Here is a 20585-nt window from a genome sequence, read left to right as displayed (position 1 = left end):
GCACTGGTGGGTGGGTGTGGTTTGAGGTTTTTTTTGTTTTCTTTTGTTGCCATACAACCAAGGTATGTTTAAAGCAGGGTTATAGGTAGTTTTGTAAATAATTTCTTTAAGTATGAGGGAGAACATAAAAATATTGGCTACAAAGGTTGTATTTAAAGGTAAGGATCATAATTTTTCTATAAGAGAATGAGAGAGTAGGAAGTAGAGTGGGCATTGTCTATGACTTCATGTATATGTGCAGGAAAGCAGTTTAATTATAGAGAAGAAAGGAACGGCCTGGTTTGTGAATGTGACTTTTTTGTTAGCATTCTGAGTGGGTATGAGTGGTTAAATTCTAGGCATCAAAACAAGACAGCAGATATTAAAAAAATTTAAGGAATGATCTAGCTGGAGCTGGAATTTCAGCAGAGTAGCAGATAGAAAAGTCTATATGTTAAATAACTGGGAAAAGCTGTGAGATACAGATGTTGTCTGGAAGTAGAGATCTAGACAGATCCCAGTCAGCTGACAAAAATGCTTTTTATCCACTTCATTTACCCCTTTACTATAAAGATTGCAATAAATCCACTAATAGTGTATTGAAGCTGCTTTCTCAGGAGTCTGTATAGAGTTTGTGGTAAAGGCAGGAAGAGTTCAATCTACTACATTTGTATATTATTGGGGTATTGAATCAGTACCCTGCCTTAACTCTTTTTTTCCTTTCAGATTTTCTATTTTGTACATACATTATTTTGTATATACTGTATATGATGACTTCGGTGGGCAGTGAACGTACCCGGGGCACTAGGGACAAAATGCAAATTTCAACCTCTCAGCCAACACAACCACAGAAACAAGTAGTACAGGTACGTGCTACTATATAATCTTCTTTGAGTTGAAAATGAGCATGCAATGATATGTTTCTTCCCTAAGTCAGTAAAAACTGAGAAAAGATGGGGGGGCTATGGTTTTATTTGGAAAAGTCTGTTTGTTCGATATCTTGCTTTAATTGCTTAGTTATCCAGCACAGCATTAAGTTGTCCCTGTATTCTTGTCTCTCAAGGAGCTTTGTGTTCTTCAGCAACATTTCCCATGAGTGAGGAATTCTATGCCTATCCCTGTCAGGATTTCTGTCCTGTTACCTTAGTGTCTTCAGAGCTCAGCTCTTTCATATGCCAGCTTCATGATGCTAGAAAATTTCTGGTCAATAGAGGAATTTGGGTGGGTGGGAAAAGCTTTGTTAGATCCATGTTGTGTTCTACAGCATGATTCAGCATATTTACAAGCCACAAAATCCTAAACTTCTTGTGCAGTGCCTTCACAAAGTGAAATATGAAGATGGTCGTCCACTAGCAGACTGAAGTTATTTTGAGTATCTGCAAGATTGAAATTAAGTTTTTACCCCATTGTCTTGATTCTCAGCAGCAGAGTAGTTAAGTTGTGTTAAGTTAGAGTGCAAAATGTCTGTTTCTGGCAACTTGTTATTCTCTTGTCAGGTACTTTTCAAAATTTGATTCAATTCAAGAATTGCCTCAATTCTCAGTCTAGAGGTGCTCCCCTGGGAAATTGTCTTATTTTCTACACTGATCTTTAACATGGAGGGCCTCTTCTGCTTTGTACAATATTAATTATGTGACCTCAAGCCCTTATCTCCTTGTGTTACAGTGCTTTGCATAGTGGTGATTCATGCTAATGTGTGGATTTAGAAAGTGACTTTCAACAAATGAAGTTGAATTTGTTTTTGCTTTATAACAAGTAAGTGTGCAGGAGTATAATGAGCAGGTTGACAGAAGTGATGGGTTCCCCTTTTTTGATGTTTGCAAGACAGCAGTGGAGTACCATGCCCGGTTTTGGGTTCCCTAACACAAGGCAGACATTGGCAAATGGGAGCAAGTCCAGTGAGGAGCTGTGAAGATGGTTGAGAGGCTGGAGTACAGGATGAATGAGTGATGACTGAGGGAACTGGATTTGTTCATACCTAAGAAGGCAAGGCCAGGTTGTCTTCTATTCAGATACCTCATGAAAGGGTATAGAAAAGGTGAAGCCAGCCTCAGAGACAATGGCACAAGTTGGAACACTGGAAATTCCAGCTGTTAAAAGGAAAAAAAATTGTTTATCATGATCACTGTCATGGATTAGAGAGGTTGTGGGATCTTTGTCTGGCCCTAAGCAGCTACTCTGATGGGACGTACTCTCAGTGGGAAGTTGCACTGACTATCACTAGGGTATATTTGCAACTGATGTGATTCATTGATTTTAAGCATTAAGTCTTAGACCTTTTTCTGTATTTTTTTCCATTTAATCTACCTCTTGCATAATAGATATTGGTTTGGTCATTTCAGTGGAAAATATGGTTATTTAATATACAGCAGATATGTTTTAGTGTACCGTATATTTTTATTGTTTAGATCAGATGAACCTCCCTTCTTATGCTTTACAGATCAACAAAAACATGTGGGATGATACCGTTCAATTACCACTGATTCATTTTTTGAATGTAGAATAATGTTGCTTTCTCAAATGGAGATTTCATTGTCATAGTCACATTGAACATCATTTAAGTTACTTAAGAAATTACATCACAGTTCTTTTTCATTGTTTCTGGATAATAAATATACTATTTTATTTTAAGATCCGGGCCTATTACTGTCACTTTGTGTTTTGTACACTTCTGTTTTCTGGTAGTTTGAAGTTGTTAAAAATTTCCTTTACTCTGTTATGCTGCAAAGATAATGTATCTTGTAAGGTTGAGTAAAGTTCTAGCTGTCTTAAGATGCTACCATTTTCTTAGTTGCAATTAAAACTTAATTATACTGTTTTATAGGATACTATAATGTCACTTGTAACAATAGTGCCTTAAAACTGAAGAAGAAACACTCACTGGGGGAGAAAAAGCAAAACTTTTTGTGACACTGATTTGGTGTTTGTGTAGTAAACACATCTTGTGGGATTTTGTTGTTTTATTTTTTCCTTCTGAATCTTCAGTTCTATCTGTGTGCAATCAACTGGCATAAATGTTAGTGAAATTGCACCTGCTTGTGCTTCTAAGCTTTCTCCTTACACAGGAAAACTAAAGATATTGTTACTAATTTGATAGTGTTATAAAGTTTGTATATCTTTGTCTTCTAACATGGACGTGAAAAAAGTTGGTTTACAGAAGAAATGAATTTAATGGTTTCCTGTTTCTGGTCAAATATCCCATCATGTCTCTATAGAAATTACACTGAATGTTTGTACTCTGGATATCTTTAAAGGAAATCTCTTCACTAGCTAAGAAGTTGCTGTGGGCATGAGGAGGCTGAAGTCAGAGCAAGAAGATGGATCATCAGGACTTAATTTCTGAAACCAGGAGACCTTTTATTTTTGCTCTCTGCTGAGCTCTCAATAGATACCAAGAGCAAGCTCCTTCACACAGAGCACTGCACTGACCTGGGAAGTTTTTGTGGAGGGTGGCACCAGGGCTGGCACAGGGAATTCCAGAGCAGGCTCTCCTCTTGTGTTACTGACTGGCATATGAAGCTGTCAGCATGACGCTTTAAAAATGGGAAGTAGTGCAGAGTACTTAACTCTGTTACTGTCTTAGTTTAAGACAATTATATGGGGTGGTGACTCCACAATGAGTTACCTTCCCATAGTTTTAACCACTCTCACCAATAAGGAGAAATGAATGCGAGAAGATATAAGTGAAAAAATAACAGTTTACTAAAAAGAAAAAACAGCAATAACCACTAGATACAAAAGTGCTGAGTCACCTTGTCCTCCTGGGAACAAAGAAAACAAGATGGTGGAGAAGCCCCCTCCTCCCAAGATGATGGCAGCCATAGCAGCCCACATGGCCTAGAGGACAAAGACAAGATGGTGTAGAAGCCCCCTCCTCTGGACCACTGGCAGAGAGAGAGAACAAAGGAAAATCAACACAGCAACTGAGTCTGCAGTCCCAGAACTCCCTTCTCCCTCAAACAACAACCAATGGGGACAGGGACAAAGCAAAACCTGTAAAAAACCCTATTTTTGTCCAAAAGGCTTCAATGCTGCTGAAACGCTGGAAGAAACTTCCCAGCAGTTGCAGGGTCTGACCCCTCCTTGGCATGGCTGGAACTGGAGCAGCAGCCAGAAAACTTGTGGAGAGTGGGTCTGGCTCCTCCCTGGCAAATGGCAGGTGGCTGGAACTGGGGTAGCAGCTGAAAAACTCATGGAGAAAGGGTCCCGACCCCTCCTTGGTGAAACAGCAGGCAGCTGTGGCAAAGGTGTTGCAAAATCTGCTCTGAAGTAGCTTCGGATTGTGAAATGCAGCTTTCTGGGTTGTGACTAGGAGAGCTGCCCGAGGCAACCCCCTGGGGAGTCCAGAGAGAACAAAAGAGAGCTCATTTCGTTTGCATTCCCTGTTTTTAAAAGGACCAAGCCCCCCTCCTTTCCCTGAACTGGGGTAAAACACACAAGTTCCACTTTCTGGGTTGTCAGGTCTTAAAGAGACTAATAATCTTGGGCAGGTTGGCATGGAGAAGATATGAAATACACGAGATTTTTTGGATCATCTAGGTCACCTAGGACAGTTACAAATGCTGGTTGTCTTGGAACATTGAGCAAAGCAAATATTACTTCCCTCAAGGAACTGGGACAGCTGCAGTAACTTCTCAGCAAATAAGCAGCTGGTGTTTTATGGTGGAGTAATTTTTTAGACTCAGGATTTACGCTTGGCGATCTCCTCTAAAGCTTGCATTTGTGGTAAACTCCAAAAGTGCAGCAGTTTGAGACTGATTAAGTCTGAACTTGTGAGGTACAGAATTTCATGTGGGTATCCTGTGAAGTGAGGCTGCCTAGGATGAATCCTTTCTGTCAAGAATTTTGGGGGATGATGTGGTCCCCTTCTCAATAATGAAGTCTTCTGCAGTACATCAACTTGCATTTTAGGTCCTGGCTCTCTTCAGTATCAGCCTTCTCTAGCATGAGATAGCCTCTTCTGTTTGAGCAGAAATCAAATGAGGTCTAAGTTCATGTAGCATATAGTTATCTTTGGTATTTTCATGGGAGTGCAGTTCAAGTAGGTTGCAGATGCTGCACTATGAAGAGTGGCCTGTAAGATGTGCCGTTAATGTTTTTGAGTAGTTTTCTCTTTAGGGTAGCCATAGCCTATTTGGGTTTATGGCTCTACTGCATCCTGACACTGAACCATGCCATAAATCAAATCCCTCCTGATGGGAGAGAATTTTCTAAAAGTCCTTGCAAGGAGTTTCAAAGATAAACCGAGACTTTTCCTTGAGTTTCAATGCTGCCGGATAGTTGTTTATTAAGTCTTATCAGAGGAACAGAGCCACTAGCGTGACCCAGGTACAGCATAGAGCACAGAAAGCAGGAGTAAAGGATCTAATTATCAAGATTTACACAGCCTTTTAAAGATAATTTAGCCAATAGTTACTAAAAACGTATATTATTTTCACTTTCCTACCAATTATTCAGTAACATGGGCAGAAACTGCGGAATTCTCTATCCAGTCATTCCAAACTACTTTTACTGCAGAACATGGAGTAGTAGAAGAAGGAGAAGAAGGTTTAGAGAACAACAACAATCCTCCATTTTGATATTTCTTACTCTTATCTATTTACTACAAAGAGAAGCCCAAAACCTCTAAATTTTTCACCCTGTGACAATCTTACATAGTAGTCTATCACCTAAGTCACACCACTGTATTTTCTAGTTCTTGTCTGATCGTTGGTAATTTTTTCCAAGGTTGGAGGTTAAAACAGTGTTGTTCAGGGGGGTAAGAACCCTTAAAAACAGACAGAGAAATATTCTCGGTACTCTGGATTCCTATACATCCATTCATTTTAGTCTTTCAGCTTTTGGAGAAGTTGCCAGCATGGATTTGTTGTCCAAAAATGTTACAGAAACACTAAATATTTCATCAAGAGCAAGATTTTTTTAGCAGTTTTCAGAGACTAGTATTCAGTTATAAAAAAAAAAAGTGCAGCTGTTCATGAGCAGAATCTTGAGGCATGACTCAGTCTCTAAGTGCTCATAAAACTACAGTCAGGTGGTTATTAAAGAGGCATGGAAGGCGATGTGAACAGGGATCATCAGAGATGTGGTTAATTTAGAAATAGCATTGTCAGTTTGTTATGATAAAATTATCTCTGGAGTGGTAGATACTAAATAAAAGTAATATCAAAGTGTAAGCTTCTGTGGTAAATTCTATTATATGGTTGTCTTGTCTATATGGTGAGCTTTAACTGTGGTTCAAACACAATAGAGTATGTTGAAATTGCTTCTGTTCTAGCTAACTTTTTAACTATAAAATGGGCATAGAGGAGATGTTAATCCTTTCCCTGTAGTGCCACTGTGCTTGTTGTGTATGTTCTTTTTGAGAATCTTGAGAGAAAAAAAATATAGCGATGCTCTAGTGACCAGTGACAGAACCTGAGGGAATGGCCTGATGTGTCAGGGGAGGGCTAGGCTGGATATCAGGAAAATGTTCTTCCCCCAGAGGGTGGTTGGGCACTGAACAGATTTCCCAGGCAATGGTCATGACCCAAGGCTGACAGAGCTCCAGGAGGGTTTGGACAATGCTCTCAGGCACAGGGTGGGATTGTTGGGGTGTCCTGTGCAGGGCCAGGAGTTGGAGTTTGATGATCCTTGTGGGTCCCTTCCAACTCTGCATATTCTGTGATTGTGGTAACTAGGAGATACTTTAAAAAAATATAGTTAAATTTTGTGTACTTTATTGGATGTTTGTTTTTCAGGCAACAGCAGAACAGATTCGACTTGCTCAGATGATCTACGATAAGAATGACACAGATTTTGAAGATAAAGTGAAACAAGTATGTTTCTTATGATACAGAGTTTTTATGCCCTGCAACAATGCTGACTTGCGTTTTGGAGCTAGAGCATGTTTCTGATTTAGATTAAACCTTTTTCACAAGGATAGAACTTTAACTAGAAAAAGGTGCTCTTATTGCCCTGTAAAGTCTGTTTTCAAGAAGTTGTGTGGTAATATAGCTATGACTGTATGGTTACACTGGTGTATTTTCCTCTGGCCTTTAAGCCAAAACTCGTCTGTGCTGATCTCTTCCAGACTATATCTCTTTAGTATGGTCCTAATTGAATACTTGTCAGAATAAAGACTGCATTCAGGTTGTCCACGTGTACATGCACATGGGAAAAATGTTACCTGTGTAAACTGAGTTTGCCGATATATTGGCCATTTTTCAGGAAAAGTAAAAATTATAGAATCATAGCTTAAAGGTAAATTGAGATATTATTTAAAAAAATAATTTGACCTCCCAGAGCTGTGTATGCAGCTTTATTGACTTTTCCTTTGTAAAACCTCCTCTGAAGCATTAAGTGCTTTTTGTTGTTATAAACTTGTTTTGGTGATGTGCCAGACGTGAAGTTTTGTACTTCCTGAAGCCAAAGTACCCTCATCAATAGTGCCTGTAGCTGTGCTGGTGGGAAGGATAAGAATTAAGTTCTGCAAAGGAAATCTCCAAGCATGAAGTTAAAGGGGAAAAAAAAGTGAGAGAGTGCTTTCTTGATTATCATTTAATTTGTTTACCTTTATTTAGGATTTTAGTTTGCTCTGACACAGTAGCTATGCACTTTTTTTGAATCTGTGGTGGTACTAACTCTTATTTTCTTACAAAGATATTTTGAATATTTTAACATGTCTGACTCTTACTGCCAGCTTATGGAAGTGACGGGGAAAAACCAGGATGAGTGCATAGTGGCACTACATGATTGTAATGGGGACATGAACAGAGCAATTAACATATTGCTGGAAGGAAGTTCAGACACGGTAAGGTTTTACTTTCCTATTAAGCTGTTCTTTTTGTTTCCACTTCTTAGAAGTGATTGGGAAAGTCGCATTTTGGAAGCTTTCAATTTCCATGCCTCCAAATTCTTTTGAAGGAAATGGAGACCAGGACAGCTTTTCTGCTGCATGCATACCTTAGACTAGGCTGAGCCTTGAAAATGTTGTGGGTGTTCAGTTGGTCTCTTGCAGAATCTTTTGGTTTTCATTTACATACAATAATTTTAACTCTGCAGCAGAAATCATTGCTCTGTCAGACAGGCCTTTTTTTTTACTCCAATGTTTGTAGCACTTCCCAACCATGAGACCTGAGTCTAAGTGTTTGCCACAAAGGATAATCTTTATAAACTTAAAGCGCAGGCAGATATTTTAAGTTGTGCAGCTTATGTAGGTTTGCATTGCCAGTATTGAATTTGGAGGAGGTTTCCACATGTGAAAGTTGCATTGACAGCACTACTAATGGCAAAAGAGGATACAAATATCCTTTCACTGTTGTTCATTTGCCTAGCTTCATTGAAAACCAGAAAGAGGAGACTAAACAATGTGTATATAACAACAAATAATGTTGCTTAGAATGTTGCACAGAGCAATTTTCTATCTCAAGAGATACCAGGAAAATGTCTTGCTGCAGCTCAAGCTTTTGCTGGAGGGACTTCTTACAGTTTGTTCAAGACAGAAAGCTAGATTCCATCTCATCTAAATTGGGAAAGAAACCTGCACTTTCTTTCTTAATGCTGAACATTCAGTATTTCCTGTGATTTGTCAGGATGTGTGGGCTATCTTATTGTTAATGAAGAAACCCACCCCCCCCACACCCTAAATCTAGAACACATACTGACTGAGAGAATTTTCTTTTCTATCCCCTTTTCATTTATCAGAGTTGAGGTCATCTAAAACACAGAAATATATAATACTGAACAAACTGTCAAGTTGGGAATAGAAGAGAGCATCTCATGATTAAATCTGTGTTGGTAATGTGCTGGTTTTGTGTTCTTTTGTACTTCTCACATTTGCCATTTTCTATGTGAAAATAGTTTTCTGACTAATAGAGAATTTTAAATGCTTCCTTACTTTAGTAAATTTTTTATAAGTGATCATGACATGGAAGAAACTTTCTGAACTCATTTATCAATTAGAAGCAGCACATCCATATATTGCTCTTTTGACAAGTCCCTCTGAACCCACTGCACTTTGTAGACAAAAATGCAACTCAAACACAGAGAACTTGAAGGACTCAAGAAGGAAGGAGTATTAATTAGAAGGGGTTCTCATCAGAGTGTGAATAAACTTATTCTTTATGCAAATTTGTGGGCCTCCAACTTGAAGGCCGTTATACTCCAGAACACTTTAACTGTGTGTCTTGGTTTGAAAGACAGGTGTCTGCCAAGGAAGGCAGGAGTTTCCCCTGAAATGAAAAAAAAATGCAACCCCCTTCCCTCCAAATTATTATAATTTCAAAATTAAGGGGCTTTCAAGCAAAGATATGAGGAATAGGAATAACAGTTCTTTACTATTATATGTATGCGAAGGACCGAGTCCGGAGAGCTGGCCGGATAAACAACATGTACACCAATACGATTAAGCATCGTTCTCCCTTTATTGTTCAACTATGCCAACTTATATCTACTTTTGCAAAGATTCACATCCAGTCCCTCTAGACAGCCTCTAATCAGCGGGGGAGCTGGCCAGTGTATAACTTGCCAAGGACTCTCAGGCCTGCCTGTAGCCAGGTGCTTTCCAGGCCTGCCTGCAGCCAGGGGCCTGTTCAGGGGCTTTCCCTAGTCTTAGGGCCTATCCCTCAGCAACCCTGGGTTGTCCAATCTTTCCGGGGGTATCATATGCCCTTGTTCCATAAGGAATCCCTCTACACATCCCCCATTTTCTTTTTGGGCAACCCAGGCCTGGTTGATAATCTTTTGCAGCCCTGCTTTGACGCAGGAAAAAATGCACCCAAATACTATTAAGCCTATTATAACTACAAATAGCAATCGGCAGCCTTCTACTACCAAGGTACGCAGCCATCCGGTGATACCCAGATCCTTAAGCCAATCCCCAATAGGGTCGTCTGTCTCCCGAAGGTTGCGCAGGCCCCTCTGGAGGTCGGAGAGGTGCTTGTGAATTGAGACAGAGTGGTCGGAAAGATTCATACAGCACATACCTTGGAAATCTTCACAGCCGTGGCCGTGGGCTAATAGTAGAAAATCGATGGCTGCCCTATTTTGTAATACTGCATGCCTAACACTAGTAACATCTGCGCTTAGCTCGTCAAGCATCTGCGAAGTTATGTTTAGTTCGTCTCTCTCTCAACAAGCAAGTTTGTGTAATGTTGCGTGCGCCCTAGCCGCTGAAGCACCAGGTAGAAACATAGATGCTAGCCAAATTATACCATGACTCCAAAAGATGGGCTCTTCAGTCCCTTCACATTTGAGCTCATGGACTGAACGCCGCACCCTGGTGTCAGTGCGGTGGGTGATATTTAAGACTTGATGCAGGTTTGGGTGGAACAGGGTGAGTTTCCCTAAGTAGCACGGTCCCCCATGTGGGCTGGCGGGATCCCCATTCCATGCGCGGTCCCCGCATATTAAGAATGTACCACTGGGGAAGCGTTTTGGGGCTTGACCTGTGAGGTTGATTTGGTAGTAAATTGCTTCGGACTTGTCGTTTCCCAGAAACCAGTCTGCAAGAGGGTCGACAGTGGCCCAAAGGCGTCTATTAACATTTAATTGACCAGTAGTGGGTGGCTCAAATATCATGTAACCATCCCCAGTTTGGTTTGTGGAACCCAGTAGATCTAACTCTTCTGGTGTCCCCATAGTGACACTGATGCTTTTCAAGAATGCAGCTTGCCAGCAGGCACACTGGTGCACAGGCTTGAGTCCGATCAGCCCTGAACACTTGCCATTGTTTGTGGCATTCCCTATCAGTGAGCTGTTGTCTAGCATCCCTCGGAAGTCTTGCAGGTTAAAGTATGGGACTCCAATTAAGCAGGTGCGGAATGGGTCCCCTGGTGTGGTCAGGTGCAGACACATGGAGTCTTGCCCAGTTAAATTAGCTAGGGTGACCCACATGTTTTGTCTCTTTTGTATTGCTGTCAACATTGCATGGGACACTGCTAGGATGCTTACGAGAAGCAAACCTCTCAGAATGTTTGCAGGCCCAGCACTGCTTTGTCGCTTCTCAGCGCTCGGGGGCCACCACATGCTGCCGTGGGACACGAACCTGTGTGCTACACTCTCGCCCTAACACTGCCACACTCCGTACTGCCTTCACTCGGTCTAAATGGATGGACAGCCGATCAGAGATGTCCGCCAATGCCCTTGTCTCAAGACAGTCAAAAACAATTCCCCACTCTACCTCTGGGTCTGGTGCTATACCCAAGAATTTATGCAACTCCCTTTCTTGGTTCCACCTTCGATCACGGTCCGCACAAGGCGGGCACGTATACCACCCACTTTCTAACGTTAGATTGTGTATCCAGAGGATCCGCCGACAACCACCGCAAGTCACTAGCAACCACCCAGGGCAGTTGCTACATTCGCCACAGGGTCTCGCTGTTTCCCCCACTACAGAGAGTGGTGGACCTGGCAAGTTCCCAGCTCCCTCACTCAGCCACGTCTGCAGCCTCTCCCCAGGCTTCTTGGGACGGGGGTCCCAGTGTTCCAGCTGTTGTAGTAGTGGGGTTACTTTCCTCAGGAGCCGATGCTGACTGCGCCTTCGGGGTCCTGCATGCGTAGCACAGCACCACTTGCTGGGCACCCACAGTGGTCCCTCTGGGGAGGAAACACACATATATCCTTAGCCGTTGAATAGCACTGGGCTGGGACCTTCCCACAACCCCGTTTGAGGGTTACGGTGCAAAACACTTGTTCCTGGAAGAGCCTGCTCGATTCCCCTACAAAGCGTCTGATGATGGATTGCCACTGGAGGCTCCTCCCTATCCCTGGCCAGAGAGAGGAAATTCAATGTAAACAGCACTTTGCTTAGCTGTTTACTTGGCTCCATCTCTCCCCCTTTCTGTCAGCCCAGATATTCCTTTAGTGTACGATGGGCTCTCTCTACCACTGCCTGACTGGTGGGTGAGTGTGGGATCCCCGTGATATGTTCTACTCCCCACTGGTGCATAAATTTTGCTAGGCGACCGCTGGTGTATGCTGGCCCATTGTCCGTTTTGCTCTTTTTGGGTACCCCCATTACTGCGAAGCAAGAGAGCAGATGCCGCTCCACATGCAATGCCTTCTCTCCTGTCTGAGCAGTAGCCTACAGGAAGTGTGAAAAGGTGTCAATTATTACATGGACATAGCGCTGTCGGCCGAACTCGGGGACGTGAGTGACGTCCATTTGCCAGAGTTTGAGGGCTTTCAAACCCTTGGGGTTAACCCCCACACCTAACCCAGGGCCGTGATGGCTACAGCGGGGACAAGCCTGCACTATTCCTTTCGCATCTATCAGCGGGATCCTAAACTGTCTCTGCAGGGATTTTGCGTTTTGGTGGAACAAATCATGGCTACATCTGGCTTGCTCGAAAATGCTCGCGGGCAGGAGATGCACTATGGGGGCACAGGTCACCGCCTCGTCTGCACGGGCATTGCCCTCTCCCAGCCCAATGTTCCACTGGTGGCTCCAAATGTGCAGGATACAGTAGGGGTGTGTCCGTTGTTGCAGGGTATGTTGCAACGTGATAAGCAGTCTGCCCAAATGTTCGTTGTTAGTACACCGGATTTCTGCATCATGGATCTGTTGGGCTACTTCAATGACATATAGGGAATCGCTGACTACATTCGCCAGTTCCTTTGACCACTGTTGTAAGGCCTGTATCACGGCGTGCAGTTCGAGTGTTTGCAAGCTGTCAGCCGGTTCTCCCGCTATGACATAAGTCTTCCAGCGGTCGTTCTCTTTCCACACACAGGAGGCCTGCTTCATCTTCCTCCCTGTATCCGTGAACACCGTGCGCCCTAGTACTGGCCGATCTACATTCAACAGGCGGTTCAGTCACTCATAGCGCCCCAGCAGCTGCGCCAGCCTTCCCTGTGGGCACTTGTTATGGACCACGCCAGTGAATCCGAGCAGAGCCTCTTGCAGTGCCTCCACATGGCGTAGCATCCACTCCAAGTCCCCTGTCCGGACCGGTATACTGATGTCCTCTGCCTCCCTGCTGTCCAACTCCACCACTCGGTCGCGACTCTTTCGGATTAAAAGCGCTACCATCTCTACCCTGGACTGCAGTCTGAAGTGTGGCTGAGTCGGCGGGAAGATCCATTCGAGAATCTGGATGTCCTCCCCCTTTTTCTTTTGCCATTGGTGGATGATGTCATGTGAACCTGCTGTGCCGATCAGGGTGATGAGGATGGTGAGTGGGACTCCTCTGCGCGACACCCATGCGTGCCGCAGCTTATCTGCAACCTTGGTGAGAGCTGCTGCTTTGTCTGGGTAGCATTCCCGAGGTTCGGCAGCATTTGTCCCATGTAGCCATGGCAGGAAGGGGGCGAGGTCAGCGTTCGTGATTCCTGCGACTTCGCGGACCCATTGCAGATCTCCTAGCAGCCATTGCGCATCATGGAGCGTGGAGATTTCTGTGTTTAGCTCGATCTTTTGGGGCCTAATTTGTGAGTCTGATATGAGCCAGCCCAGGTACTTCCATGGTGCAGTCCGCTGGATCTTCTGGGGGGCGATCTCTAATCCAGTCTCATGCAGTTGTTCTCTGACCCATTGCATCTCTTTATCTGGGAACTCTGTGGCAGTAGCTATCGGGATGTCATCCATGTAATGGTAGATGAATGCTTCTGCATAGCATTGTCGAATAGGACATAGCACCCAGTCAACATATAGCTGACACAGCGTGGGGGAATTTTTCATCCCCTGGGGCAGGACAACCCACTCGTAGCTCTTAGTAGGCTCACTGCGATTCTTTGTGGGCACTGTAAAGGCAAAACATTCTGTGTCCTTTGGATGCAGTGGGATTGTGAAAAAGTATTCCTTTAAGTCAATTACAGTGATTTGCCATCCCGCTGGGATCATTGTAGGAGCCAGTAGCCCAGGTTGCAGCACCCCCATAGTTTGCATGCGTGCATTCGCTTGTCGAAGGTCATGAAGGAGGCGCCATTTTCCTGACTTCTTTGGGATCACAAAGATGGGGGTGTTCCATGGACTGACTAAAGGCTCTATGTGTCCTGCCGCTCCGCTGCATATGGCGGAGACTTCGGGTACTGACAACAAGGCTTTGTGGGTAAGAGTCTGTGACAATTGATGAATGATTTTGGGCGTGGTCAGCTGCGTCACCGTCGCTCCATAAGCCCCGCTTCCAGTTAGCATGTCGGCTTGGATCACATACAGTGGGTCTTGCGTATCACCTTGGTGTTTGCTAACTTCTTCCTTTGCTAGCCGCTTCCATGTTCGCTCCTAGAGCAGGAACTGAGAAGGAGTAAACAACAACTGTGTGATGCTGATGCAATCATTAGGACACAGGACATCTGCTGTAAAGATAAACTGCAGGATGCTCCATGTAGCTTTGGACCGTAAGCTGTGCGTGGTGACCGTTTGCTTTGCTTGCTGCAAGATCTTCCAACCATGGGGTTCCCACCTTGTGGTGTCCCCCTGTATCAGTACAGGGCAGGCTAGGGCATCTACGGCTTGCCAATCTCCTTCAACGATTGCGTTACAGACAACTCCGTTCCATCTCGTTCGCAATGGATCAGTCCTCGCCCTCGGGGCTGACGGAGGCAAGGGCTGCACCTCCTCTTGCTGGGAGGGAAGGGCCGTAGGCCCTGTGCCCAGTTCTCCCAACAGGAACGGAGGAATTATGGTGGCCGTCTTGACCGGTGGGTCCACGGGACACCACAGTGCTGATGCTGTGGTTTCATGAGCCTTAGGCTCCAGCGCGTCCTGACGCGTAGACAATTCAGGAAGCTTCTTCATTACTTCATGCATCATCTCTCAGTGCTTCTCCTCCTCTTGGGGCTGACCCCCGGCAGCCCTGGCTGGCTGCCTCCCCAGGAGACAAAGCTGTAGAGGCTGCTTCGCAGTCGGACGATGATCCGTTGTCTGGTAGAGGGGGGTGGCACGCTGCCATTTTCGGCCGGGCTTTAGGACTGCTGGCTTCTCCTCTGCTCACCTGCGCCCTGCCCCCAGAGTCGGGAGGCTCTGCTTCCACCTTTGCTCTCAGTTTTCCCTCAGGCTTCTGCGGGGTAACTTCCTTCCTTGCCGGGTCCAGCAGCTCCCGCAGCGAGCGTACAGGCGATGACGTCCCCTTCATCGGTCGACCCGCGGTCAGCCCGAAGAATTGCGCAACCCTGGACTCCGCCCTGGCCTCCGGCCGCCACTCTGTGAGCCCCCCCTCTCTTTCTTTTCCGGGGCCACCATCCCCCAGCGCCTCCATGGCTGCTGCGGCCACCTTCCTTTCTGCTTTCATTTCTGTGAGGGTATTAGTCACAGCTCTCCATGTTAATCCGAGAGCTTTAGCTTCTTTACCTTCTTTTCCACTCTCAATTGTAAACTCCCATAGTCTGTTTCCAACTTCCCACCACTTCTCGGTTGAAAACAAAAGCGAAGTGCATTTCAAAAACCCTTGTTCCCGGTCCCACGTTATTAGGGCATAGAGATCTCGATCTTTTACAGTCTCGCCTCTCTTAGAGAGGATACTGGCTAGGAGACGAGTTGCAGCCTCATACTCCAAGGCTGTCTTACCTGCGGGAGCTTGCTCAGCCGCGCGAGCTCCAGTCTCCGGCACCACTCAGCGAGCTCAGAGAGCACACGGCAATGGCAGCCTGGGATCCCGAGAAGGGATGGAACAAAGGCTTCACAAACCCCCTGGGCAGCCGATCCCGGTGTCCAGCCAGACCCTCAGGAACAGCAGGCTGGAACAGCAGGGACGAGCACAAATCCCGGGTGGCAGATGAGATGTATCGAACTCCAGAGCTGCGATGGGAACCCCTGGAGGTCTCAGTAGGCAGGACGTGTGGGGCTACAGAGTATAGCGAAGGCTCGAAGCAATGGCGGGGGCAGGGCAGCCGCAGCCCAACTCCCAGCAGGGACAGGTGTCTTGGTTTGAAAGACAGATGTCTGCCAAGGAAGGCAGGAGTCTCCCTTGAAATGAAAAAAAATGCAACCCCCTTCCCTCCGAATTATTATAATTTCAAAATTAAGGGGCTTTCAGGTAAAGGTATGAGGAATAGGAATAACAGTTCTTTACTATTTTATATATATATATATGTATAACAAGGCAAACAAGCAGGAATAACTATGGCAGTAACAGCAAACAGAACCACAAATCCAGTGCCAGCCTTCTCGGCTGTCAGGCCCTTTCCCCTCGGGTGCAGTTCTGCTCACAGCCAGCAGGGGCGCTGGCGGCTCCCGGTGAGCAGGGCAGGTGCAATGGTTCCCCCCGTGGCTGCAGGGGGCGCTCTGGAGCGAGCTCGGGGAGCATGCAGCACTGGTGCCCTGGGATCCCGGGAAGGGATGGAACAAAGAAGCTTCACAAACCCCTGGGCAGCTGATCCCAGTGTCCGGCTGGACCCTCGGGAACAGCAGGTTGGAACAGCAGGGACGAGCACAAATCCTGGGTGGCAGAGGAGATGGATCAAACTCCGGAGCTGCGGTGGGAAACCTTGGGAGGTCTCAGCAGGCAGGACGTGCAGGGGCTACAGAGTAGCAGGGGCTACAGAGTAGCGAAGGCTCGAATGCAGCAGTGGGGGCAGGGAGAGGCGGGCTTGGGAATCCTGGGGTTTCTCTGGCAGAAAGAAGGCAGCCAAAAGCAGAAAGCCTGCAGTGCTGATGAGATGGCAGCAGCCTCTCTCTCTGTCTGAACACCAAGCACTAACTGCCCCCACACCCAGGTCAAAGAGAATAGCCTGTTGGACCACACCCTCAATTGCTAGGTCTTTTGTCCTCCCTAAGTACCCAGGAATTTCTCACCCCAGTAACATATATGGGGAAAATTCCTCAAGAGGGAAAAAAACCCAGAAGGGGAACTCCCAGAACCCAACAGCAGGGAAAGGTGGGCTTGGGAATCCCGGGATTTCTCCGGTAGAAGGAAGGCAGCCGAAAAAGCAGAAGCCTCCTGTGCTGACGAATTCCTTCCAGCCTCTCTCTCCGTCCAAACGCCGGGAACTAACAGCCCATAACCCCAGGTGAAAGAGAGTAGTCAGTTGGACCCCTCTCTCTGTGGCCAGGTCTTTTGTTTTTCTTAAACACCCAGTAATTTGTCCCCTAGCACCATGTATGGGGAAAATTCTTTAAGAGAAAAAGAAAATGGAGAACTCCTAAAACCCCAACATTATCCATCCCGAATTTTTCCCATACTAACATGTTACATGAAACTTAATCCCTTTAACCATATACATACATGCATCGTCCTAATTATATACATATATATATGCAGATACTGATACAAGTACAGAGCCATGGGTTGTTCACCCTAAAACAAGGTCCCCTTGAGGTATGCATTGAGTCTCTCCATCCTTTTGCATCACCCACCAGGTGCCACGTGGTCCCTGAGTGAAGACAACCCCACGGATGGGTTTGTCTTTGCTCGAGGCAGAATTAACCCAAACAGTTTTTCCAAGCATACCTCTCATGTGCACCACTGGAACCTTATCCCCGTCTGTTGTTTGTCGGGGTTCGGATTGGGCAGGGCCTGCTCGGCTGGTGGAGCCTCGGGTGTTAACTAACAAGGTGGCTCTTGCTAAATGCACCTCCCAGTTTTTGAAAGTCCCCCCTGTCCAGTGCTTTCAAGGTGGTTTTAAGCAATCCATTACACCGCTCAACCTTCCCAGCTGCTGGTGCATGGCAAGGGATGTGGTACACCCACTCAATGCCATGTTCTCTAGCCCAGGTGTTTATAAGGCTGTTCTTGAAATGAGTCCCATTATCAGACTCAATTCTCTCAGGGGTGCCATGCCTCCAAAGGACTTGCTTTTCAAGGCCCAGGATGGTGTTCCGGGCCGTAGCATGAGGCACAGGGTAGGTCTCCAGCCATCCTGTGGTGGCTTCTACCATTGTGAGCACATAGCGCTTGCCTTGGTGTGTTTGAGGCAGTGTGATGTAATCAATCTGCCAGGCCTCCCCATACTTGTATTTGGACCATCGCCCACCATACCACAGGGGCTTTACCCGTTTGGCCTGCTTGATCGCAGCGCATGTCTCACAGTCATGGATAACCTGGGAGATACTGTCCATGGTTAGATCCACCCCTCGGTCTCGTGCCCACTTATAGGTGGCATCTCTGCCCTGATGGCCTGAGGCATCATGGGCCCATCGAGCTAGGAACAACTCTCCTTTATGTTGCCAATCCAAGTGAATCTGGTACACCTCGATTTTCGCAGCCTGATCTACCTGTTTGTTGTTACGATGTTCTTCATTAGCCCGGCTCTTGGGGATGTGAGCATCTACATGGCGGACTTTCATGGATAGCTTCTCTACCCGAGTGGCAATGCCTTTCCACTCCTCAGCAGCCCAGATTGGTTTTCCTCTGCGCTGCCAGTTTGCCTTATTCCACCTTTCCAGCCAACCCCACCGAGCATTGGCCACCATCCATGAATCAGTGTAGAGGTAGAGCTTTGGCCACTTCTCTCTTTCAGCTATGTCCAGAGCTAATTGAACAGCTTTGAGTCCAGCGAATTGGCTCGATCCACCTTCTCCTTCAGTAGCCTGTGCAACTTGTCGTGTAGTGCCCCATACAGTGGCTTTCCATTTCCGACTAGCGCCTACAGTTCGGCAGGAACCATCAGTGAAGAGGGCGTATTGTCTTTCACTCTCTGGTAGCTCCTTTGTTATATGGTGGGGCTTCTTTGGCATGCGTCACCTGCTCCTCTTCTTCTTCAGAAGATAACCAAAAGTCTCAACTTCTGGACAGTTCGTAATTATTTCCAAGATCCCAGGGCGATTCGGGTTTCCAATTTGGGCACGCTGCGTGATGAGGGCAATCCATTTGCTCCAAGTAGCGTCGGTGGCGTGATGCATGGAAGGAACCTTTCCTTTGAACATCCACCCCAGCACCGGTAGTCGGGGCGCCAGGAGGAGTTGTGCCTCTGTGCCGATTACTTCTGAGGCAGCTTGGACTCTTTCATAAGTGTCCTGGCTTGCAGTGTATTCTATTACCATCCTCATGAGCTGTTGAAATCCGGTGGGGCAGTGTTTCCTTGCCTCCTCCCCCCAGACTATCTTTCTGTTAATGGCCCATCATTGTCCTGCCGCATGACTCAGAGATAACTCCCTCCAGACTATCTTCTGTTAATGAGCCTGATCAACACTTGGCCTCATGACTCATTACCCCATTGTGAGATGCTCCACCCAGAGGGAGGAACCAAGGATCCCATCATGGATATAATCTGGGACTCTGAACACCAGAGACAACCCTTTCCACTGGATTTCCAGAGGACAGGAGCTACACAGCCACCACTGGACTTTCTGAGGAAGAGCAGACCCCTTTACTATAGGATCACCGCTTCAGAGGACTTCAGCCACCATTCTAGCAGACTGCTACCACCACCCTGCCTAACAGGGACTCAGGTTGTATCTTGACTCTGTCAGTTTGAACCAGTGTTTTCTTTTACTTTTTTTCCTTTTCTTTAATTTCCATTAAATTGTTATTCTGACTTGGTGCCTCCTACTGGTTTGTTTTCAAACTAGTATAATAAGCTGCCAAGATTTCTTTCTCTGTGGGAGTGTAGTTGGCTTCAGACCCTCTGTAGCTTCGGCTCCAGAATCCCAGTGGACGGCTCCAAGTCTCACCAGGTACCTTCTGCCAGAGGCTCCAGGTCAGACCATGGCTCCCGGCTGCAGTGTAGAGCACGTTCTTCACCTCTGGTCCTGTCCTGACTGTCCAAGGGTTATGGCATGAGCGATTTCCTGCTTGATCTGGGAGAAGGCTTGCTGCTGTTCAGGGCCCCAGTGGAAATCGTTCTTCTTGCAGGTAACCAGGTAGAGAGGGCTCACGATCTGGCTGTACTCGGGAATGTGCATTCTCCAGAAACCTATGGCGCCTAGGAAAGCTTGTGTTTCCTTCTTGTTGGTCGGTGGCGACATTGCTGTCATCTTATTCATGACCTCATTGGGAATCTGACATCATCCATCTTGCCACTTTACTCCCAGGAGCTGGATCTCTCGGGCAGGTCCCTTGACTTTGCTCTTCTCGATGGCGAAATCAGCTTCCAGGAGAACTTGGATTATTCTCTCTCCTTTCTCCAACACTTCTGTTGCGGTGTTCCCCACACAATGATGTCATCAATGTACTGCAGATGTTCTGGGGCCTCACCCTTTTCCAGTGCAGCCTGGATCAGTCCATGGCAGATGGTGGCACTGTGCTTCCACTCCTGGGGCAGTCGATTCCAGGTATACTGCACACCCTCCAGGTGCAGGCAAACTGAGGCCTGCACTCTGCTGCCAGAGGAATGGAGAAAAATGCATTAGCAATGTCAATAGTGGCGTACCATTTCGCTGCCTTGGACTCTAGCTCATACCATAGCTCCAACATGTCCAGCACAGCAGCACTCGACGGTGGAGTCACTTCATTCAAGGCACGGTAGTCCACAGTCAATCTCCATTCCCCGTCAGACTTGCGCACAGGCCAGATGGGGCTGTTGAAGGGTGAGTGGGTCTTGCTGACCATCCCTTGGCTCTCCAGCTCGCGGATCATCTTGTGGATGGGGATCACAGCATCTCGATTTGTCCTATACTGCCGACGGTGCACTGTCGAGGTGGCAATTGGCACTCGTTGCTCTTCCACTTTCAGGAGCCCAACTGCAGAAGGATTCTCAGATAGTCCAGGCAGGGTGTTCAATTGCCTAATGGCCTCTGCCTCCACAGCAGC

General features: G+C 46.4%; 1 protein-coding gene across 7 annotated transcripts in view; it reads left to right on the top strand.

Annotated features, from left to right (window-relative positions):
- Window positions 1-710: 710 nt before the first annotated feature.
- The window catches only part of LOC309584635 (ubiquitin-associated protein 2-like), a 206048-nt gene continuing 186173 nt past the window's right edge, over window positions 711-20585 (top strand). For 6 of the 7 annotated variants that reach the window (XM_082300774.1, XM_082300773.1, XM_082300772.1 and 3 more), the window contains exons 1-3: window positions 715-845; window positions 6717-6794; window positions 7658-7768. In XM_082300774.1, the coding sequence (XP_082156900.1) occupies window positions 747-845; window positions 6717-6794; window positions 7658-7768 (288 nt within the window). In that variant the 5' untranslated portion in view covers window positions 715-746. Of the gene's footprint in view, window positions 846-6716; window positions 6795-7657; window positions 7769-20585 lie in introns of all 7 variants that reach the window. The other variant, XM_082300776.1, reaches the window with a different exon arrangement.

The sequence above is a fragment of the Coloeus monedula genome (genome assembly GCF_965178545.1).
Source record: "Coloeus monedula genome assembly, chromosome: W".
NCBI classification, from domain to species: Eukaryota; Metazoa; Chordata; class Aves; order Passeriformes; family Corvidae; genus Coloeus; species Coloeus monedula.
Note: the sequence above shows the minus strand (reverse complement) of the source record. Positions and strands in the feature narration are given on the sequence as shown.